General features: G+C 59.1%; 4 protein-coding genes across 8 annotated transcripts in view; 3 read left to right on the forward strand and 1 right to left on the reverse strand.

Annotated features, from left to right (window-relative positions):
• Positions 1-812, reverse strand: part of Ptges3l (prostaglandin E synthase 3 like) — a 3,878-nt gene extending 3,066 nt beyond the window's left edge. Inside the window, exons 1-3 of one of the 3 annotated variants that reach the window (XM_023717944.1) lie at positions 633-812; positions 266-379; positions 104-170 (exon numbers count right to left, since the gene is read on the reverse strand). In XM_023717944.1, the coding sequence (XP_023573712.1) occupies positions 104-170; positions 266-379; positions 633-640 (189 nt within the window). In that variant the 5' untranslated portion in view covers positions 641-812. Of the gene's footprint in view, positions 1-103; positions 171-265; positions 499-632 lie in introns of all 3 variants that reach the window. The other 2 variants (XM_023717943.1, XM_023717945.1) reach the window with 2 other exon arrangements.
• Positions 813-824: 12 nt separating this feature from the next.
• Rundc1 (RUN domain containing 1) lies at positions 825-9,692 on the forward strand. Of its 3 annotated transcripts, XM_023717939.1 has the most exons (7): positions 825-1,576; positions 3,860-3,865; positions 4,811-4,969; positions 6,223-6,421; positions 6,807-6,926; positions 7,340-8,228; positions 8,508-9,692. In XM_023717939.1, exons 1-6 carry the CDS (start codon positions 1,076-1,078, stop codon positions 8,203-8,205), a joined length of 1,851 nt encoding a protein of 616 aa, XP_023573707.1. In that variant the 5' UTR covers positions 825-1,075; the 3' UTR covers positions 8,206-8,228; positions 8,508-9,692. The 3 variants fall into 3 exon arrangements, with proteins under 3 accessions (XP_023573707.1, XP_023573706.1, XP_023573708.1); XM_023717938.1 differs by lacking the exon at positions 8,508-9,692 and having other exon boundaries at positions 7,340-8,368; XM_023717940.1 differs by lacking the exons at positions 3,860-3,865; positions 8,508-9,692 and having other exon boundaries at positions 7,340-8,368.
• A 1,776-nt stretch (positions 9,693-11,468) lies between these two features.
• Positions 11,469-13,382, forward strand: Rpl27 (ribosomal protein L27). The gene is given in 4 exon segments (XM_004648876.2): positions 11,469-11,800; positions 12,345-12,514; positions 13,052-13,162; positions 13,305-13,382. Coding segments are annotated over 4 exon segments (411 nt in total). The 5' UTR covers positions 11,469-11,719; the 3' UTR covers positions 13,354-13,382.
• Positions 13,383-13,652: 270 nt separating this feature from the next.
• On the forward strand, positions 13,653-21,956 carry Ifi35 (interferon induced protein 35). The gene is made up of 7 exons (XM_023717942.1): positions 13,653-13,745; positions 20,078-20,191; positions 20,722-20,869; positions 20,983-21,089; positions 21,262-21,451; positions 21,531-21,637; positions 21,731-21,956. Exons 1-7 carry the CDS (start codon positions 13,710-13,712, stop codon positions 21,914-21,916), a joined length of 888 nt encoding a protein of 295 aa, XP_023573710.1. The 5' UTR covers positions 13,653-13,709; the 3' UTR covers positions 21,917-21,956.
• The last annotated feature ends 90 nt before the right edge of the window (positions 21,957-22,046 follow it).

Consider the following 22,046-nt stretch of genomic DNA (forward strand, 5'->3'; position numbering starts at 1 on the left):
GCTCCCAGCACCTGCGCTCCCAGCACCTGGGCTCCCAGCACCTGGGCTCCCAGCACCTGCGCTCCCGGGTGCCGTCCTGAGCCCGGGCCTGCGCGGCCCTCACCTTGGAGTTCACCTTGGCGTAGAACTCGATCTCGTTATACAGCTCCACCCCATCGCCGTTCTTGCAGCTGCGGAGGCAACAACGGAGCCCAGGCGTGAGACGGAGGCTGCGGCGGGCGCTGGGAGAGGGCGTCGGGGAGCCCGGCCCGAGGGCAGGCGCTACCTGAACACCACGCGGTGGTCCTCAAGGAGCACGCGCACGTCCGTGCTGTCCTCCACGCAGAACTCCATGAACACGTACTTGGGCCTGTCATACCACAGCGTCCGGGCGTGCTGCCTGCGGAGGGGGCCACACGGGGCGCGGGCGGCGCTCGGTGGGGAAGAGACGGGGCGTCAGGAGCGGTGGATGTGAGGCAGAGGGTGAACCCGGGGAGAATGCAAGGGGCCACGCTAGGGCTGGGAGGTAGGAAGTGGGGGCGCGTTCAGGTCTCGCCGCCCTCAGCCCCGTCATGCGCCCCACTCCCCAGGGCTCCGGGGCGCCTGCAGCTGGCAGAACACCTGGGGCAGGGCAGGGTCCCCGAACCGCTCACCGTGCCATGACGATCCTGCAGGCTGGTGGCGTCCGCAGTGCAAGGCCTGGCCGCTATCTTTAGATTCTCGGGCTGTCCCGGCAGCTGCCGCTCCTTATATGGCTGAGAGAAGGGGAGCGCGGAAGGGACAAGGCGCGGCAGCCCACGATGTGCACGGGGAAGGGACCGGGAGAGCTCGGCCCAGCAGCTGCAGCTCCCGTGGCCTCTGGAGTCCTCAGGGGCGAGGGAACGACCCTCTCCCGGGCCTCCCGCGTGGCCTCCCAGGCTGGAGTCCCCGGAGCTCAATTCACAACAACCGCTCAACCGCCCGATGATTGGCCAGAACGCAGGCTCGGCGGAGCCGCCGCTGACGTCATCCAGGAAGTCCCGCCCGACTTCCGGACCGCCACTGTTGCCATGGCAGCAAGGGAGTGCGGCGCGTGTGCGGCGGCGCTTCCGGGAAGATGGCGGCCGCGCTAGCTGCTACGGAGCCAGTGACAGCCGCGGCGGCGACCGCTGTGTCCAAGGTGAAGGACACAGAGGAAGAAGAAGAGGAGTCGTCGCCGCCGTGCGAGGCGGTGCGCTGGGCCCCTGTAGGGGCGGTGGCCGAGGCCGGGCCAGGGGCTGTCGCGTTCTCGGAGGCGGCCGAGGAGCCTGGGGCCGCCTCAGGGTCTCCTCCCGACTCGCCGAGCCGGGCGTTGCGGCGGCTGCGGGCCGAGCGGCGGAGGCTGGACTCGGCGCTGCTGGCGCTGTCCTCGCACTTCGCGCAGGTGCAGTTCCGCCTTCGTCAGGTGGTGCGCGGAGCGCCGGCCGAGCAGCAGCGCCTCCTGCGCGAGCTCGAGGACTTCGCCTTCCGCGGCTGCCCGCACGTGCTGGGCGACGAGGGCCCCAGGGACGCCGCCTGCGACGAGGACGAGGGCGACGGGCCGCCCGGGCAGCGGCCGCGAGTGCGGGGCGAGAGCCGGGTGAGCGGCGGCTTTGGGGTGGCCAAGACAGGCGACAGGGGCCCAGGGCTGGGTAGACAGCGGCCTGGGAACCTGCGTGCAGGATGGGTGACCTGAGGCGTGGAAAAGCGTGCACGCGATGAGGACGCGGGGCGCGAGGAGCTCGCTGGCAGGGCAAAGGCCGCGGGGACTGCGGTGCTCGGCCTGCGCCGCAGCGGGCGCCAAGTCCTTAGCGCTTCCGGTTTGGGGTTGGAGCCCAGGGCCCTGCGTGCGGAGAGGCCCGCACCCTCACCCTGCGGATGGGAAGAACTGGCAAGTGAGAGTGAGTTGCAACCCATGGAAATTAGGTTAGTTCCCGTGCTTTTCTAAAATCCCATCAACCCTTAGAGCTTTTCTAAAAAGTTATTTTGATACAGGGTCTCGCTACACAGTTTGGGCTGGCCCTTTCGTTATTTTGTAGCTGCCAGGCTGGTCTCGAACTCACAGCGATCCTCCTGTCTCAGCTTCCCCAGAACTGGGATTATAGGCATACCTCACCAGACCCAGTTTTGGATCCGGCCGGGCAAGCCCGGGGTTCCTGGGCCCATGTGGCATGCAGTACCAGGGATCAAACTCGGGACTTTGTGCTTGCCAGACAGGCGCTTATGCTGCCGAGCTATCTCCCCGGCCTCAACCCTTGAATCTTGACCTTGTCTCGTCTGAGCAAGAGATTTGGCCATCAGCATGGTCTCCTGGTAGTCAGAAAGTCCATAACTTCTGATATGCTGCACCAAGAAGTCGCATCCTTTCTGGCCTTGAGTCCCTAGAAGTGCAGCGTGGGTAGGTTGTGAGATTAAGACACAATGCTTTTCATGTTCTGTTCTTCAAGTTACGGCCCACATGTGCCTTTCTTCTCACTCAGATTGGTTTTCCAGGAAGCATATCAGTAGTAGATACCACTTGCTTACTGTAATCTGAGCTGCTCCCAAGCAATCTTGCGTTTACTCTCCCACCCTTCAGTGCGCAAACTCAGCTTTCCACCCAGGAGGCGCGCCCTGGAATGACCACACTTATGGGCAGAATCCACAGCCGGACGTGCTGGTGCACCCCTAGAAGCCCAGCACTCAGGAGGCGGAGGCAGAAGGATCGCTGAGTTTCAGGTGGACTGCACAGTGAATCCAGGGGCGGCCTAAACTGCATAGTGAGACCCTGTCTCAAAAACACTAAAAGGGGCCGGGGAGATAGCTCAGTAGAATAAGCGCAAGGGCCTGAGCTCAATCCCCAGTTCCGCAAAAAAAAAAAAAAAAAAAAAGAGTGAAGCTGTGGCAGTACTGTGGCCAGGCCCTGTTGAGCAGCAAACAGCACCTAAGGTTGTGTGACGGTGGCACGGTTTTACTGTCCATTCTTACTTTGAGAAATAGAGCGCTCGACCTTGATCACAGCTTTCACACACACACACGCACCTCGCCCCCAGAGTGACCAGAGTCCTGGTTGCCCAGTGGCACTCTGCAGCCACACTAGCTACCACTGCAGATGACGGAGCGCACGAGTTGTCAGGGAAACAGGATCAGGCTTTATGGCTGGAGTACAAACAAAACAAACACCAAGCCTGTTTCCCCGGTTCTCTGGGGCTGGCTAGATAACCTCCTCCAGTCAGAGTTCAGCAGCTGAAATCCGTCTTCTGTGCCTAAGTCAGTTGAGTATCACAGAGCAAATATGTGCAGAGGCTGCGCAGGCTGGCGCTGCCCCGGGCTTCAGGGGCTCAAGGGCAGGCCGGGTCCTTGAGACACTGAGCGCTGAGCTGGATGGACGTGTCAGAGCGCGGAGGAGGTGATGCGAAGCCCGGAAAGCAGGGCGCCCCTGGGGAGACCCGGCCTTTGCTTGGTAGGGAAGGTCTGCGTTCCACGAGGACAGGAGGCTCCGGAAGGGTGAGGGCACCAAGGAGAAGACTGCCCTGCGGGGCACACTGAGGCCAGAAGGTTGCTTTTGAAATTTGTAAACAAACAAAAAAAAATTTGGCTATGGTCAGAGCCAGATGCCCCTGGTTCAAAGCCCAGCTCAGCTCAGAGACCACTGGTATTTCACTCTAACAGCATCAAAACTAATAAAAATGGAAACAATACTGTTTATAAATAAATAAATAAATAAATAAATAAACAAATTTGTGAACAAGGGGCCGGGTGATGGCTCAGTAGAATAAGTGCTTGCCTGGCAAGCGCAAAGGCCTGAGTTCAATCCCCGGTTTCACCAGGAAAAAAAAAAATTGTGAACAAAACATTAATTTGTTGCTTTTTGTTTGTTTTTCTCTCTCCTTTACCCCTGGAGGGCTTGGTAAGTACCACTTTAAGGTTAAATCTAATACTCTATAGACGTCTTGTTTCAAATCCTTACACCTGGGAATGCTGGGGTTTTGTTTTCTCATTTTGTTGTTGTTGTTTTTCTTTTCCACACGAGCTAGGCAAGTGCTGTACAGCTCGGCCATACCCTAGCCTGCATTTGCAGAATTTGACTATACAAAGTATTGAGTAGATGGCATGCTTCATTCCCAGGAGGCCGTTTTGGTCAAGATCAGTTTTCTCTAGATTAACTAGACTTTTGGAAACCAGGAATCATCTAAACAAAAGGCCCCACTGTATTTAGATGAATTGCTAAGGAAGGACAGATGTTTTCTTTTTTTAATGTATTTGGTACAGGGTCTCGCTACGCAGCTCAGACTCCTAGTGATCCTCCTATTTTCAGCCTCCCCAGCGCTGAGATCGCAGGCATGCACCACCATGCCCGGTTTCGGTGACTGATTCAGCATGCCTGGGGCAGGACTCATGTGGTGCCAGGGATCGAACCCAGGTCCTTGCACTTGCCTAAGCAGGCACTTAGTCCTCTGAGTTATCTCACCAGCCCTGTTTTCTTAAAGAAAACATACATGTAAGACATCAGCTCTCAAGCTGGCCCATGGTGGCCGCACCTGTAACCCCAGTACTCAGGAGGCTGAGGCAGAAAGGTCACTGCAAGTTTTAAGGTCAGCATGGGCTATAGAGAGAGACCCTGTCTCAAAAAAAAAAAAAAAAAAAAAAAAAACACCAAAAACCATTCTTACTCTTGCACCTCTTTGAGAGTGGAGAGTTTCATCCGGGTGATCTGGAGCAGTATTGTCTCATTACCGACCCGAGCATTTTGTCTGGCTGGTGCTGGGCTGTGCAGGCAGGCCCTCCTCCGCTGTGCTCGTGCCCTGCCCGAGCTGCTCTGCTCTGTAAATAACCAGCTGTCTTCTCATCTTAGAGCGAGCAGGAGCGCCGGGAGCGCCTGGAAAGCCAGCGGGAGAGGCAGAAGGGGCTGATCCTGCAGCTCAAGAGCCAGCTCGATGACCTGGAGACGTTCGCCTACCAGGAGGGCAGCTACGACTCCCTGCCACAGTCCGTGGTCCTGGAGAGACAGCGGGTGAGCGCCCAGTGGGACCAGCCCTTCCCCACGCCCTTGGGCAGCCTGACCCCGGGAGCCCTAGCAGCCGACGGGGACATTCACTGCCGCGTGTGGCAGACGCGGGATATCTGCATCCTGGTATCTCCAGAGTGTTTTGGCTGCTGTGTGCCCTGATGTTCTATAGAGAGCTTCCTTTCATTGTGTAGAGTAGGGCAAGAAGAGCTAGAAGGGCCAGGCATTAGGAAAAATACCAGCTAGGTGCAGTGGCATGTGCAGGAGGCTGACGCAGGAGGATCACTGGCACCTAGGAGCGTAAGGCTGCCCTCCCAATACAGCTTCTCTTGGAAGCTTTTTTTGTTTTTTTTTGTTTGTTTGTTTTGTTTTGTTTTTTTTTTGACAGAACCAGGGATTGAACTCAGGCCCTTGTGCTTGCCAGGCAAGCACTTATTCTACTGAGCCATCTCCCCAGACCTCTGGGAAGCTTTTATTTTTTTTTTTTAATATTTATTTTATATTTATTACATTTATTTATTGTGTGTGTGTGTGTGGCCAGCTCAGTCCACCAGGGGGCGGGGCTGGCTGGCATGTGGTGCTGGGGGATTGAACCGCGGTCCCTGTGCTTTGCCAAGCTTGTTTCAAGTAGGTGCTTTAGAACACTGAGCCATCCCTCCAGCCCCCTGGGAAGCTTTTAGAGAAAGTAAATATGAAGCCTTCTGGATCGTCGGCCGCTGTGGATATTCACATATCACTGAGTGAAAGCGGAGTGGCCTGGTATTAAAGTTTGCAGTGTCACTGGGCATGGTGGTGCACCCCTGTCATCCTCGGCTGAGTCAGGAGGACCACTGCAAGTTCGAGGCCAGCCTAGGATATCAGTTCGAGGCTTGCACTATGAGGCAAGACCTTGTTTCAAAGAAAAGAGTGGCGATTTCTCTCAGGCAGAACAGAGGGCTTCTGTCCCATTCCTAAGAGAGTAGAGGCCTCAGTAAAAGCCTTTACACCTTGTGCCTCACGACTGGCAGCCCAGCTGCCCAGGAGGCTGGGGCGGGAGGATGGCAAGTTCAAAGCCTGGTAGGCATCTTAATGAACAAAAAGCCAGGCTGGTGGCACGTGCCTGTGGCCCCAGCACTTGGAGGCTGAGGCAGGAGGATACTGAGTGTGAGGCCAGCCAGGGCTACTTGATGAGACCCTGTCTCAAGAAGGAAAGGAAAGCGGGAGGAAGCTCCTCCGCCCCAGCTGGCACCAGCACGCCCTCTCTGTCACGGTCTCGGCAGGTGATCATAGATGAGCTGATAAAGAAACTGGACATGAACCTGAACGAGGACATTGGCTCGCTGTCCCCGGAGGAGCTCCGGCAGCGTGTGGATGCAGCCGTGACCCAGATCGTCAACCCGGCCCGCGTGAAGGAACAGCTAGTGGAGCAGCTGAAGACGCAGATCCGCGACCTGGAGATGTTCATCAGCTTCCTCCAAGGTCAGCGGGGGACCCAGGGCTTAGGAGCAGTTAGGATCCCCGCCTGGCCACTCACTGGCCTGCTGTCCTGGGCCAGCTGCTAACCTCCAGATGCACGACCTGGAGATGTTCGTCAGTGTCCTCCAAGGTCAGCGGGCGTCTGGGTCCTGCTCTGCCCTGAGCAGGTGCAGAGGACCCAGGGCTTAGGAGCAGTCCGGGTGCCCACCTGGCCATCGCTGGCCTGCTGGCTTGGGCCAGCTGCTAACCCCAGTTTGCAGGGCCTGTAAAACCAAGGCTCATGCTTCATTTACCTCGCACATACTTGCAGGCCCAGGGCAGGAGGGCTCTGCAGCCCTGCTGTGGGCTGCTGCCCTTCCGCATCCCCTGTCCTAACTCCTGGTTGCAGATGAAGCAGGAAGCCCCTTACAGACCGGCGGCAGACCCTGCGTGTGCAAGGCTGGTGGAAGGCCAGTGGGTGGCTGCAGCGGACCGAGCAGTGGCCAGGGAGCCCCAGGAAGCAGCTCAGGTAAGTGGGGCGATGGGGCCACGGGACTGCAGCACATCGATGCTGCCTTGGGTCTACAGAGTGGGACGCGCTGGAAAGCACAGGGGTGGGGGTGGGTGCACCATAGAGCCCGGGCTTCGCACAGGAGCGTGCTGTGCGTAGGTGTGTCTTACTATGTGTGAATTCCATGTCACCACAGCTGGCATTGCTAAGCAGAGTCCAGGTCCATTCTGGGTGGCCCCTACCTCCACGTGGTACCTGTACTGTGGGACAAAAGCAAAGCTCGCTCTCTGCTAGGCGTGGCAGCACACACCTTGCAGCCCTATACTCAGGAGGCTGAGGCAGGGGGATCGCTCCCAAGTCTGAGACCAGCCTGGTCTATACAGCAGACCCAAAAACCCTGCTGTTGACGAGCCACTGTCCTTTCCAAACAGAAAGAGCTGCTGACACAAAGCACAGCCGGGAGACGGGGCTGCACCTGCTGCGCCGGGCGTTGGCTGTGCTGCAGATCTTCGCCGTGAGCCAGTTTGGCTGTGCAGCAGAGCACATCCCGCCCAGCCTGTGGCCGAGGGGCCAGGCAGAGAGGGACTATGCCCCCTTGCTGAAGCGGCTGGAGGTGTCAGTGGACAGGGTGAAGCAGCTGGCCCTGCGCCAGCAGCCCCAGGACCACGGGGTCACCTCTTCTGGCCTCCAGGACATTGCCCCAGGGGCCAGGGATGAGCTGACCACCGTGGTACGAAAGGAGCTTACGGTGGCCATGCGGGACCTGCTGGCCCACGGGCTGCACGCCGCGTCCCCTGGGGCGAGCCTGGTCCTGGCGCCACTGGCCTGCCTGCTGCCCACCCTGTCCTCAGGCCCCCAGGCCATGCACCCCTGGGAGCTCTTTGTGAAGTACTACCACGCCAAGAACGGCCGTGCCTACATGGAGTCCCCTGCCCGCAAGCTGTCCCAGGCCTTCGCCCTGCCTGTGGGCGTGGGCTCCACGGTGACCCCCAAGCAGAGCCTGCTGAGCGCCATCCACCTGGTGCTGACCGAGCACGACCCCTTCAAGCGCAGCGCAGACTCCGAGCTGAAGGCGCTGGTGTGCATGGCGCTCAATGAGCAGCGCCTCGTGTCCTGGCTGAACCTCATCTGCAAGTCGGGCGCCCTCATCGAGCCGCACTACCAGCCCTGGAGCTACATGGCCCACACCGGCTTCGAGAGCGCCCTCAGCCTGCTCAGCCGCCTCAGCAGCCTAGAGTTCCACCTCCCCGTGGACCTGGCGGTGCGCCAGCTTAAGAACATCAAGGATGCTTTCTGATGGCGGGAGGGCGGAGCCGCGTGGTCAGTGTCCTCGTCCCCCCGCTCTGGGCCCAGCAGTGCAGACCCTCTTGCCGGAAGGGTCCCTGGGTTCCTTGCATGACAGCCTCTGCTCTGGAGTGTGACTGGTGCTGGGCCTGCATCTTAGGAAGAGGTGGTGGGCCCAGCCCCTAGACGCAGGTCTTTGGGGCGGCATAGCAGGAGGTGCCTGCCGGTGAGGCTCCCCCAGCAGAGCTGCTCAGGAGCCTGGGCCAGAGCACAAGGTCCTGGCTGAGCGCAGCTTCCTCTTCCCACCTACGCCAGCCTGGCTCCGCTCTCCGTGATGGCCTGCAGAGCCAGGGACCAGGGTCAGAGCCACGTTTCCATGGAGATGGTCTTGCTGGCAGGAGGTGGCTCTCACAATGCACTGGGGAGAGCGCCTGGGTGTGGCCCATGTCCTGTGAGCTCCCCAGACAGGACAGACGGGAACAGACCGGAGACCCCTCCTCAGTCCAGCCCTCAGCCCTCGGTGTGTGCGGCGCCTGTGCATCCCAGGCTGCGACTGCTAGGCACCACTTGTCCTGGAGCTGGACAGTGGCACGGGTCTGGTGGCCTGGCAGGTACTGCAGTGGGGACGCGGACTCCAGAGAGCACCTGTGCACCCTTCGCTGCGGCCTGTGGGTCGTCAGCCCCCCGGCCCATGCAGATGGTCCCCGCCCTGCTTGCTTTGTGCACTTCGATGTTGTACGTTTTAACTTAAATTGTAATCAACATGTTCCTTATTTAAGATGCGTTACTGCTATTTTATTAGAATTGGTCCTCTGCGCCTGTAGACAGGGCAAGCTTAGGAGTCGGGATGTACCCGGGGCAGAGCGCTTGTCTGGTCCAGTCCCCAGGACCACAAAACATAGTGTGCAGTGTGAAAATGAGACATTTGTGATTGCCAGTAAAGTCTCAGCATTTGTGTAGCCACTGTGCGGAGCGTGGAGCCCTGGGCTCTGCTTCCTGAGTCTGTCCGGCCTCGTCCCCATCTGATGCAGGTCCTGCATCCGCTAGAGCTGTCTGCTCCCTCTGCTGTGGATCCACTCAGGCCTGGCAGTGGCGTGTGTGAGTGTGTGTGGCTTTCTGCTCTTGCCTACCATCCTGTACACATTGCTTTCCTGTCTGCGGAACACAGCGCCCAACACCCACAGCTTAGAGGAGCAGAAGCTTCATGTGGCTCAAGGTTGCCAGGGATTCAGTCTATGGTCCCGAGCCAGCTCCAAGAAGGCAAAACATGGCCGGAGGGGCCAGCTCCCGATGGGGCTCCGCGGCCACACCTCCGGGGCACACCCTGACACATGGAGTCTGGCTTTGCTGATCTCTAGGCCGCCCCCAGGCCAATCAGGCTGACACGGTGGACCGCCACACGTGCTGCTCTTGGGACTGGCACATTTAGGGCGCTGGAAACTGGTGTCTTGCCGGGCTGAAGTGGTAGGCACAGCCCCGGGCTTCTGAGCCCTGGTCCTTTCCTCATCTACAAAAGCTCCGTGGGGGCTGGTGAGATGGCTCAGTGGTCTAAAGCACCTACTTAGAACAAGCTTAGCAAAGCACAGGGACCACGGTTCAATCCCCAGCACCACATGCCAGCCAGCCCCGCCCCCTGGTGGGCTGAGCTGGCCACACACACACACACACACACACACACATAAATAAATTAAAAAAAAAAAAAAAAACTGTATTGTGAGACCCTGTCTCAGAAAAAAACAAAAAACAAGGGTGGGCCAAAAAGCTCAGCGGTGCCAGGGAGATGGCTCAGTAAAATAAGTGCCTCCCTGGCAAGCGCAAGGGCCTGATTCAATCCTCGATTCTACCAAAAAGCTCAGAGGATTAAAGCACCTGTTTAGGCAGACAAGCAGAGGCTGGAGTTCAATCCCCGGCTTGCAGTACTGCCCGCCCCACGCCCGGGGCGCATAGAGATGGTGATTGAGACTGGGCGGAGTGGCACGCCCCTGTAGTCCCAGCTCTTGAGAGGCTGAACACAAGAGATCACTAGGAGTCCGGTCTACGTAGTGAGACCGTGTAGCAGTGTAGTAGGCCCTGTCCTAAAATTAAAAAAAAAAAAAAAAATCCAGTCTTGATGCCAGACATGGTGGTGCATGCCTGTAAGCCCAGCACTGGGGAGGCTGAAACAAGTCGGAGCTGCGTAGAGAGACCAGGTACCAAATACATTAAAAAAAAAAAAAAAAAAAAGCAGCAGCAGCAGCAGATGAATCGGCTGGGAGAAGCCAGTGGCGGTGCAGCCGCGCGGCCCAGTATGGGCCTCGGCACGAGCACTGGGAGAGTGGTCCGTGCTGCCGACGCCAACTGCGGCCCCAGAGCTGCCCTCAGGGGCCCGAGCCGCTCCACTGGGGTCCTTTTGCCTCCAGACGTCCTGCTTCAAACAAAAGCAGACAAGAACTGGACACAGCCCAGCATGATGTCGCACGCCTGTAATCTCAGCCTTCAGGAGGCTGAGGCAGGAGGCTCACGGAGCGGAAGGCCAGCCTGAACTACACAAGGAGACCTATCCCCGACTAAAATAAGTAGATGCATAAATAAACTTACTAAGAACAGAGAGGAACCCGGGGACGTGTCCCGGTCTCTCCCCGGTGAGCCCCACGCAGGACTGAGCAGGAGCCGAGGCTCCCGTGGACAGCTCAACAGGATGCGCTCGCGCAGAGCGCCCGGCGTGGGCGCGGGCACGCGGGGCTCCCAAGCGGCGGCTCGGCTCTGCCGCGGACTGAAGAGCCGTGCTCTCCGCGGCGGGCCGGGGACGGAGCAGCGCTGGCTCCGGCACACCTCAGTGGAAACAGATCCACCCGGCCGGGCAGCTGCGTGGCCTGGAGGGTGGCAGCCCGGACTGCGCCGGGCCGGATGATGGAGGCCGGGACCTTCGTTCCATCTGTCTCCGCTCCGCCCTGAGTCCTCCAAGGCAAAAAAGTTAATTTTGGCCTATGCCCCCGCCTCTGGTGCCAGAGGAAAGCGATACAGGAAGGGACAGCGCGCGCGCGAACGCACCCGCTCCACTTTTCCGAGCGCCGGAGACGCGACTCCTTTGCTCTTGTCTACAGCTACTAATAAAGTTTGACTCAAACACAAGCGAGGCCGGGCTCTGCTTTCCCCTTGAGAGCTTCTTCCGCCCGCAACACCAAAGCGTGAGGCCGGGGCGGGACCGGAAGTGACGCGCGCCGGCAGGGTGAAAGGTTAGCGGAAGTGCGATCCTTTCCTTTCCGCTGTGACTCCGGCTCGGTGCAATCGGTGAGTAGAGGTTTGGTTAGGACTCCTAATCCGCCGCCATCCGCGATCGGCCGTCTCCCCCCACGGGTGCGTTGTGTCTGTAGGTGTCTGGTGGCTTTCCAGCGGATCCTGCCCCGCGAGCAGAGCCCGCGGGCGGCTTGTGTGAGGACGGCAGTCAGCATCCTGACGCCCCGGGCCTGCGTCCTGGGCTTGCTTGCAGGCTGGGGACGGCTTGCGGCCTTACGGAGTCCTGAGCGGCCCCCTCTCACTCTGCAGCGATGGGCAAGTTCATGAAGCCGGGGAAAGTGGTGCTGGTCCTTGCCGGACGCTACTCCGGACGCAAAGCCGTCATCGTGAAGGTATCGGGGCCCGCGGGCGGCAGGCGGGGGTCCGCGGGAGGAGCGCCGTGGCGGGAGGAGCCGGACCCGAGGTGGGACAGGCGGGAGGAGCAGCGCGCGGGCCTGTAAGTCGAGGGAAGCCGCGTTGCCGGGCACGGGGGCGCACGCCTTGCCATCCCAGGAGGCCGAGGCAGGATGATCTCGGCGAGCTGGAGGCCAGCCGTGTCGCAGGGCGTGACGGCCGTAAGCAAGCCCCGCACTGTTGCTGTCCGTGGTGTGGGGCGCCCCGCAGAACACCGCTTATGCTGGCGGTGAGACCCAAAGCCATCGCCCTCGCTTCTCCGTCGTCCGATTCTGGTTGCCGGGCTTGGGCTGCCCTGCCTGCATCGGGGCGTTCACGGGGGGATCCCCTAGCGGTCTCAGCTAGTCGCAGGCGCCACAGAGGAGACCCTGTTCTCTCTCGTCCCACCTTCTCCCCGGTGGGGTGCGCACCGTCTGTTACCCGGGGTGCCCAGCGTGCCAGCGACTCCTGTCGGGTGCTAACCGCTGCTGCTTGGTGGCGCAGAACATCGACGACGGCACCTCCGACCGCCCCTACAGCCACGCCCTGGTGGCCGGGATTGACCGCTACCCCCGCAAAGTGACAGCCGCCATGGGCAAGAAGAAAATCGCCAAGAGGTAGAAGATCAAGTCCTTTGTGAAGGTGTATAACTACAACCACCTCATGCCCACAAGGCGAGTGCTTCGGGCTCTGCAGGGTGCCTCCCTGCTGGGGTCCCACCTGCAAGTGGCCACGCCCACCTGCAGCCCCTCAGCATCTGGGAGGCTGAGGCAGGAGGGCCCTCGGCAGTGTGAGCTCATCCTTAGCTATATAGCCAGACCCAGTGTCAGACAGAGGGGCGTTTGGTGAGACTGGGCGTGTGCCATGCGTGGGCTGCTCATCCATCCGGCGTCCACGGGTTCTGGGATTCATTTCCATCCAGCACCCCAGAAAATCCCAGGAAATCTGTCACTGGAAGCGAGGCTGCGGGTCCTCGGTGATGTAGGGCACGTGCGCTGCCGGGTGCGGGTGTAGGAGCCAAGGCTCGTGGGCAGGCGTGGGGACCCCGCGGCCGGGCGGGGCGCTGGCTTCTTAGCCGCACAGCTGCGGAAAGTTTCAGCAGTTCGGATGTATGTGAAAACCGTTGCAGTCGGGGTTTGTGAAGAACGCCCCCCGGCGCGGCGCAGCTGGGCTCGGCTGGGGGCCTGGCTGACCCCGCCGCCCACCTCCAGGTACTCGGTGGACATCCCGCTGGACAAGACCGTGGTCAACAAGGACGTCTTCAGGGACCCCGCCCTCAAGCGCAAGGCCCGGCGGGAGGCGAAGGTCAAGTTCGAGGAGAGGTGGGGCCCGGGGCTCGGAGGGGAAGGGGGCGGGGCTCGGAGGGGAAGGGGCGGGGCCCGGGGCTGGGCGGGAGAGGGGCGGGGCCAGGGCTCGGAAGGGGAGGGGCGAGTGTCTTTTACTGCCACCTTCTTTTCCTTGCAGATACAAGACGGGCAAGAACAAGTGGTTCTTCCAGAAGCTCCGGTTTTAGGTGTTTTTTGTTTGTCATTAAAAAAATTTAAAAAATGTGTGTGTGTGTGTGTCCTGCTGCGCTTCGCTGGGGAGGCACTGGGAGCGGGGACCCCGGGAGAGCCCGGTGGGCTCTGCCAGGCCAGCGGGGCAGCGGGCCCGGCAGGAACCGACTCGAGGGGGCGCCGCCCTGCGGGTTTCGCTCCGACCGTGGCTCTGGGTCGGGCCGCGCGTTTGTCCGGGCGGGGACGGCGGGCAGGGCAGCCCCGCCCAGGCCGCGAGGCGCAGGTCCGGGCGCGGAAGCGAAAGTGGAAGCGGGCGGCGGGCGGCGGGCGGGCCTCCAGCGGCCGGAAGCGCGCCGAGAGCTCGGTCGTTAGCATGGAAGCCCCGCAGGCCCCGGGAGCCCTGGACGCGGTGAGCGAGCGAGCTGGCCGCGGTGGCGGGGCCCTCCCTGCGGGTAGCCCTGCGTTCTGCGGGCCGCGAGTCCTGGCCAGCGCGCGGAGCTAAGGGTGCCCCGGGGGGACAAGCCGAAGAGCAGTCGCGGCGTTGTCGGGAGGTTGGATTACCACTCCACAGTGGAGGACAGGAAGGCTAGACGTGGGGTGCAGGAGGTCCCTCCTCAGTAGCGCCAGCCTTCGTCCAAGGGCATGGAGCCGGCAGAGAGCTCGGCCGTCTAAGGCGCCTGCCTAGGTCCCTGGCACCACATGCCGCGCCAGCTTCCCCCGCAGGGCGCGCTCAGCTGGCCACTAAATGATTAAAGTGAACGGGAACGTCCAACAACCTCATGCAGGCACCATGACACATGGTCCAGAGCCTTGAGGAATGAAGGTGTGGGTCAGTACCCCAGGGCCAGAACCAAGCCTGCTGCGGTGCCTGCCGAGGGCCCACGGGTGCTGAATGGGTAGTGGAAGAAGGCAGTCTAAATACCAGCTGCAAACCTGCGATCAGCTACAGAAAAGGGGATTATAATTGTGCTATTTCCCCCCATGTGGTTATGTTATAATATGGATAGATTTTGTACCAGTTTTTAAAGATTACTAAACCTGTGTTAATGTTAAAACGTAAGCGCCAAGCGAAGAAAACTTGCCTTCTCTTTTGGTAAGGATATCTGCGTTTCTGTTTATACACAGGAAAGTTATGACAATGTTAAGTGCAATTATATGTCCATCTGTATATGGAGCCTGGTTTAAAGAAATATGTCTAGTTGACAAGGAGTGGATTGTAGTGGTCCGTGTATTGTCTCAGCTTGGCTGGATCGCCTCCCCTGGGCCGCGGGGGCCCACCCAGTGCGAGGCGGGCCTGGAGAGCCAGCCCCAGAGTGACTCAGCACAGAAGGGTATATAATGGGGTTGAAGCAAGCTGCAGCTCAGGCTGGCTTTGATTTCTTTTTATTTATTTATTTGGCAGTACCAGGGATTGAACTCGGGACCTTGCACATGCCAGTCAGGTGCTTATGCCACTGAGCTGTCCCCCCCCCCAGCCCTCAGGCTGGCTTTGAACCCACTACATAGCCAAGGCTGGCCTCGAACTCCCATCCTCCTGCCTCAGCCTCCCAAGTGAGGGCATGACAGGCATGCTGTCATGTGCACGGCTGGGGGACTTCTGCATCTGGAGAAGCCCACCCAAGCATCTCTGCTCCCTGCCAGCGTGACCCTCTCCAGGGCTGCAGGTGTGCCCAGGAGCTAAGCACCTCTCACCGCCTGTGCGTGCCCAGCGGGCACTCAGCATTGGGAGCACCTGACACCAGCCACCTGGCCACGCTGCTGCTGAGGGAATGGTCCCGCCTCTGCCCAGGCGTCTCAGCTTTCGCGCCCCACCTGTCTGTCACAAGCAAAGGGCTCTATCTTTGGAATGTTTCTGTGTCCACAAGTGTGGAAAGATGGGCCCGGGAGATGGAATAAGCACTTCCCTGGCAAGCGGAAGGCCCTGAGTTCAATCCCCGGTTCTGGGGAAAAAAAAAAAAAAGGATAATTAAAGGACTGGGGAGGCTAGGTAGATAGCTCAGCAGCATAAGCACCTGCCTGGCAAGCACAAAGTCCTGAGTTCAATCCCTGGTACCACCAAAAAAAAAAAAAAGTAAAGGACTGGGGATGTAGATTAGCAGCGTGGGTGCCTGCCTGGCAAGCGCAAGGTCTGAGGTTCAATTCATAGCACCGCAAACAAACCTAAGTAAAGCCAGTAAGGTGACATTCTGCTGTAGTCCCAGATCCTGGGAGCCGAAGCAAAAGGCTGTGAGTTTGGGACACCGCGGCAGTTTAGTCAAGCTGCCTCTGAACTGGAGCCTGGTAGTGGCCCCTGCCTGGAATCCCAGCACAGGGGAGGCTGGAGCAGGAGAGTCACAAGCTCAAGCCCGTCCTGGGCAGTTAAGTGGCTTAGGGAGACCCTGTCTCAATAAAAAAGGGGACTCAGGATGTAGCTCAGTACAAAGGCCCAGGGTTTTTTTTTTTTTTTTTAATTTTTATTTATTTATGTGTGTGTGTGTGTGTGTGTGTGTGTGGCCAGCTCAGCCCACCAGGGGGCGGGCGGGTTGGCATGTGGTGCTGGGGGATCGAACCGCAGTCCCTGTGCTTTGCTTAGCTTGTTCCAAGTAGGTGCTTTAGACCACTGAGCCATCTCACCAGCCCCAAGGCCCAGGGTTTGATCCCTGGCACTGTTAAAGAAAATTGCTGTCTGGCTTATTATGAGACCTTTTTTGGGTCCTTAAATACTCTTTAAAAACAAAAACAAAAACAAACTCTTTTTTATCTTTTTTATTTATTTATTTATTTTACAGCCAGTTCAGCCTGCCCTAGGGGCAGGGCTGGTGTGACATGTGGTGCTGGGGATTGAACTGGCATCCCTGCACTTGCCTAAGCAGGTGCTTTAGTCCTCTGAGCTATCTTGCTGGGCCCCTTAAATACTCTTCAATAACATATATTTATTTATTTTTGGTATCGGAAATGGAACTCAGGACCTTGCGCTTGAGAAGCAGGTGCTGCGCCACTAAGCTGCATCCCCAGCCCTGATAACCCATGCAAACTGGTTTTGGTGGTGCATACCTAAAATCCCGGCACTCTGGAGGCCGAGGCAGGAAAGTTGCCAAGATGTCAAAGCCAGCCTGGACTACAGAGAAAGACCCTGTCTCAAAAGGCCCAGAGATAAAAACCCATAAATCAAAAATGCATCTACTCCACCTAACATTCCCTACATCTTCTGTCTTCTGTAGAGTGTGTCCTTTATTCACCCTGCGGATCGAATGACTTCCTGGTGTCATAAGAAATTATCATGTCACTTACCCGTAGTCCAGCAAGGGGACAGAGTTCAAAGTTCACTTCCTACTGTGTCCTTGCCACTGCACAGTCAAAAGATTGAGGGTTGCCCTTGCCACAAGTCGGGGGCATCTTGGCATCAGCTTCCGTTGCTTTCCCATGACAAGGTGACTTTTGTAACTGCCCAACTCAATGCCACCAAATTGCTAAACTCCCTGCGGGCTGCTGCTCTCCAAGCCGAGCCCTCGGGGGCTGGCACTCGCCGCGCCCACCCAGGTGGCCTCGGTGCCCTCCCCGCATGGGGGCAGCTTCTGGCTGGAGGGTGCACCCCTGCTGGACTCCCTGCTTCAGCTGCGAGCCTGTTCCTCATGAAACGCGCTCCTGTGCGTTTGTCCCTTGTTCTTTTGTTTGTGCACTGAGCTACATCCCCAGCCCTTTTTAAATTTCAGGGCAGTGTTTCATGAAGTCATCAAACTGTTCAGGCTAAGCTGAATTTGAGCTCCTCCTGCCTCAGCCTCCCAGAGTGTTCTCAAGCCCGGCTTGCACATGCTTTTCCTCTGCTCTTGCCAGAAGCCCACCCAGCTTGGCTCTCATCGCGGCCCCCTGCGGATGGGAGCCAGAGCGGGGTTCTCTCGGACCGCCTGGCTCCTCCCACTGTCCCTGCCTGATTGGCCTTGGGCTTTGTTTAGGGAGTTGGGCTGGACTCGGGGCCTCCTCCCTGCCCCCCGGGCTCTGCGGCAGCCCAGCCTGAGCTCTCCTGCTTGGCTGCAGCGTGCTGTTGCCCAGGCTGGCCTGCATCCTGCCGCCCACTGGCCTCAGCGTCCTACTTCGGCCCGGACCTCGCTAGTGTGTCCATTTCCTGTCGGTGTCAAATTGAAGCTTCCTGCTTAAATTTGTTCTTAAAAAATGTTTATCGAGGGGCTGGGGAGGTGGCTCAGTAGAATAAGAGCTTGCCCGGCAAGTGCAAGGGTCTGAGTTCATTTTCCGGTTCTGCAGCCCCTGCCTGGGGTACAGCAGGCCTGGGTTGGATTCAAACGTGGTGTACAATGAGATCGAGAGTCAAAGAAGGGGCCGGGATGTCGCTTAGCCACACCAGGTGCCTGCCTGGCAAGCACAAGATCTCCAGTTCAATCCTCAGTACCAAAAAACAATTTTTTTTAATGTATTTGCTACAGGGTCTCACTACGCAGCTCAGACTCCTAGTGACCCTCCTGTCTCAGCCTCCCCAGCGCTGGGATTACAGGCGTGCCCCACCACAGCTGGTCTCTGTGGCCTGCTCAGCATGCCTGGGGGCGGGGCTGGCGTGGCATGTGGGCTGGGGCTTGAACCCGGGTCCATGAGCTTGCCTAAGGAGGCGCTTAGTCTGCTGAGCTATCTTGCCAGCCCTTAAATAAAAATTAAAAAAAAAAATTTAAAGGAAAATAAAAGGGAAAAGTGGGACTGAAGACTTTGTATATTCCATAAAGACATTTCATTTTTCTTTTTCTTTTTTTGTCTCTTGGAGACAGGGTCTTGCTATGCCTTTCAGGCTGGCTTTGAGCTCAGTGTAGCCCAGGCTGGCCTTGAGTTCACAGGATCCTCCTGCCTCAGCCTCCCGAGTGCTGGGATCACAGGCAGGCGCCACCTGTGGGCGCCACACTGGCATTCTTCAGTGTCCTCCACAACAGGCCTGTACCCTTTCATTCATTCGCTGCATTCATTCAGCACATCATCCTGGGGACGTGGAGGCGGCCAGGACAACACTGTCCCAGCAGCCCCCATGTCAGAGGGGACCCCATTCAGCAGCTTCCCAGCACAGCCGTGAGGCCTCTGCCAGCCCTGGCCACAGAGCTGTGATTGTTCCCGCATGATCAGTGTCACTGGGCCAGCTCCAGATCACAGCAGCTGAAAGGCCACTTGGTGGAAGTGGCAGATAAGGGACAGGCTAGGCCACCCGGGCTGGCAGGGTGGAGCCTGGTGTGAGGGCATCACGCCTTCCCAGCTGGAGGGAGGTGAAGGTGCGCGGGCAGAGCGCCCCGTGGCCCAGCCCTAGCTCCGCCGGGAGTGACGGCAGCATGCCCCCCCCCCCAAGCCTTCTACTTGGGAGGCTGGGGCGGAGGATTGTAAATTCAAACCCAGTTGGGGGAAATTAGCAAGTTAGCAAGATGGGCTCACTATGTAGTTTAGGCTGGGGGCCAGGTGCATATAGCTCAATAGCGCATCACCAGTCTGGCAGGTACAAGGCCCCGAATTTGATTCCCAGCAACCCCATCCCTCAAAAAAAAAAAAAAAAAAAAAAAAGATGCAGTTCAGGCTGGTTTTGAGCTCACTATGTAGCCCAGACTGACTTCGAACTCTCCGTGATCCTCCTGCCTCAGCTTCCCTGGTGCTGAGATCACAGATGTGTGCCACCACACCCAGCTCCCCAAATGAAAAAATTTTGAAAGGCTGGCAGTGTAGCTCAGTGATAGAGCACTTACCTATCACGCGAAGCCCAAGGCTCAGAGCTCTGCCCACGGAGGTGGAGACGCTAGCCTGGGACCTACAACCAGGATTCAGGAAATGCTGGGAGTGCACCAGGTCCAAGGCTCGACCCCAAGCCTAGGGCATGGTGGCGCAAGCCAAGATCCCAGCTGCTCGGGAGTTGGAGAGCGACTGCTAAGTGTGAAGCCAGCCCAGGGAATTTAGCAAGATGTTTCAAAATAAAAACAAGAGTGAGCCAGGGATGTGGCCCAGGTGGAGCCGCCTGGGTTTCTTCCGCAGGGCGCAGCCACGTGCAGGGACTCAAGAGTGCTGGGCATTGGCCGGCAGCCCCAGCCCCACCAGGCTTGTTAGCCCTGGGGACTGTGCCCCCCAGTCCCCAGGGGGTGGGCCCTGCCTGGGATTGTGCATTTCCATTTTCACAGCACTGGGGTGGACCCAGAACCTTCACAGTGAGCTAGGTCCCCACGTCTTTTTCTGATTTTATTTATTTTATTATTTATTTATTTATTTTTATTTTTTTACGGAACCAGGGTTTGAACTCATGCCCTTGCGCTTGCCAGGGAAACACTTATTTCACTGAGCCATCTCCCCAGCCCCCTTTTTCTGATTTTATTTATTTTATTATTTATTTATTTATTTTTATTTTTTTACGGAACCAGGGTTTGAACTCATGCCCTTGCGCTTGCCAGGGAAACACTTATTTCACTGAGCCATCTCCCCAGCCCCCTTTTTCTGATTTTAAATCAAGGTCTCTTCAAACGGCCCTGGCTGGGCTTGACCTTGAGATTCTCCTGCCTCAGTCTCCCAGAGTGCTGGAGTTCTAGACTTGTACCACGGCTCTTGGTTTCTCCTCAGTTTGTTGAACTCTAGCTCTGCAGTAATGAAGCAGCCGTGGCTGTGGAGGGGACTTCTGCCCTGCCAGGGCCCACCGAGGCAGCCACTGGTGCTGGGGTGACCAGGCCCAGCCCTGTGCGGGGGTGGGGCTCGTCCACCCAGACTGGTGCCTGAGGCAGCTGCCTGCCCTCCTGCTCTCAGGCTCTCTCCGCTCTCCTGGAGGATCAGGCCAGGCTGAAGAAGAGGCTGCAAGAGCTCCGGCAGCTGAAAAGAAACGCCAGTGTCACCCCCAGACTCAGGGTCACGGGGCAGACGGTGGGTCTGGGGAAGAGCTGGGCCTCCCGCAGGGGGCAGGGCTGCGCTTGCTGCTGGGGGACCTCTGCGCTCCCGGAGCCTCGGAACCTCAACCGTGTTCTCTGGAAAGCAGGCCAGCCTCCAGCCAGGCCTGGGCAAGGTCCTGTAGGAGGTGGGGTGCCCGTGTCCTGGGATCAGTCCCCAGCACTGCACAAAGGCCGGCTATAGTGGCACACGCCTGTCACCCCAGCTCTTGGGAGGATAGGGCAGGAGGACAAGTAAGCAGCAGGCGGGCCTGGGTTACATAGCCAGACCCTGTCTCAGAAACCCAAAGTGAAGGGGCTGAGGAGGTGGCTCAGGGGAATAAGCGCTTCCCTGGCAAGCGCAAGGCCCTGAGTTCAATCCCCGGTTCTGCAAAAAAAAAAAAAAAAAAAAAAACAAGCCCAACGTGCCTGTAAGCCTGCATGGGCCTGGCCTGCATCCTGCATGGCACACCTGGGCCATCTTCTCTCTCCTCCGCGACGCTGCCCTCAGACCCTCTCCCAACACAGGTCCCCTTCCCAGTGCCAGAGGCACCCCTGGAGTTCCGGGGACACACTAAGCAGGCCCGGGAAGTGGCCAAGTCCTTGGTCTCTGAACTCCGGGTGTGCTGTCCGCTCCCAGGGGGTTCTGCTCTGGTGACCTTCAATGACCCACAAGGTGCGTTGGGCAGGTGGAGGGTGCGGGTGGGGCGTGCTAGCCCTGTCCTCCCTCCCAGTGGGAGGGCGTGGTGGAGGGGGGGTGGGCCTTGCTAGCCCTCTCCTCCCTCCCAGTGGCCAAGCAGGTGCTGCGGCGGGAGCTACACCAGGTGCAGCTGGAGGAGTGTTGCCTGCGCGTGCGCGTGCGCCCGCTGGAGCTGCCCGTGGTGCTCGGTGTGCAGGTAACCTGGGACGCGCAGGGCAGGGGCACACTTGGGGGCCCTCGGTGACAGTGTTGCGAGTGCGCGTGCGGCCGCTGGAGCTGCCCCGCGGTGCTCGGCGTGCAGGTAACGCAGCCAGGACGCGCAGGGCAGGGGGACACTTGGGGGCCCTCGGTGACACCGTGTGCCGCAGGTGGCGGGGGTGGCAAGCAGGCAGCATGTGCTGGTGAGCGGGCTGCCAGCAGGGCTGCCACTGACCGAAGAGACGCTACTGGACAAGCTCGAGCTCTTCTTCAGCAAGACCCGGCACGGAGGTGGCGACGTGGACTCCCGTGAGCTGCTGCCCGGTGGCACTGTGGTGCTGGGCTTCGCTGACGAGGGAGGTGAGGCCCCAGGCCCCGGGATGAGGCGCCCAGGCCCGCGACGGGCAGCCTCCATGCCTGGCTTTCACTGTTCCCACAGTGGCCAAACACCTCTGCCAGCTCGGCCGGTTCCAGGTGCCGCTGGGGGGCCAGCAGGTGCTGCTGAGAGTCACCCCCTATGTGAACGGGGTCATCGAGGAGGCCCAGGTGAGCGCCCTGCCTGCCAGCGCCCCACTGTCCTGCAGTCCTCCAGGCACCGCCCTCCTCAGCCTCTGGCTGAGACCCCGGCTCCCACCGCAGATCCGCTGGCAGCCGGTACCCTGCTCTGTGCTGGTGCTGGGCATTCCCGATGTCCTCGATGGCCCCCAGCTGCATGACATCCTAGAGGTCCACTTCCAGAAGCCCACATACGGCGGCGGAGAGGTGGCGGAGGTGGCCGTGGTGCCCCCCGGGGAGCAGGGCCTGGCCGTGTTCACCTCGGGATAGAGGTCGGGGTCCAGGATGGGAGTAAAGTGCCTGCTGCCTGGTCGGTGTCCTGCCTGGCTCCTTAAGGGATGCAGATGAAGGGCTGCTGGGGTGTGGCCTGAAGGAGGCCGGGGGGCCGGGCGAGTGTCCC

Source organism: Octodon degus, unplaced genomic scaffold, assembly GCF_000260255.1.
Source record: "Octodon degus isolate 3935 unplaced genomic scaffold, OctDeg1.0 scaffold00056, whole genome shotgun sequence".
In the NCBI taxonomy this organism is placed as follows: domain Eukaryota; kingdom Metazoa; phylum Chordata; class Mammalia; order Rodentia; family Octodontidae; genus Octodon; species Octodon degus.

Excerpts from the sequence above, each read along its gene's own strand:
- Rundc1 (XM_023717939.1), top strand. The coding sequence starts at position 1,076 with ATGGCGGCCGCGCTAGCTGCTACGGAGCCAGTGACAGCCGCGGCGGCG. Across the intron at positions 6,422-6,806 it reads GTTCATCAGCTTCCTCCAAG|ATGAAGCAGGAAGCCCCTTA; the intron begins GTCAGCGGGGGA and ends TCCTGGTTGCAG. Across the intron at positions 6,927-7,339 it reads AGCCCCAGGAAGCAGCTCAG|AAAGAGCTGCTGACACAAAG; the intron begins GTAAGTGGGGCG and ends CTTTCCAAACAG.
- Ifi35 (XM_023717942.1), top strand. The coding sequence starts at position 13,710 with ATGGAAGCCCCGCAGGCCCCGGGAGCCCTGGACGCG. Across the intron at positions 21,090-21,261 it reads CCGTGGTGCTCGGTGTGCAG|GTGGCGGGGGTGGCAAGCAG; the intron begins GTAACCTGGGAC and ends CGTGTGCCGCAG. Across the intron at positions 21,638-21,730 it reads GGGTCATCGAGGAGGCCCAG|ATCCGCTGGCAGCCGGTACC; the intron begins GTGAGCGCCCTG and ends CTCCCACCGCAG.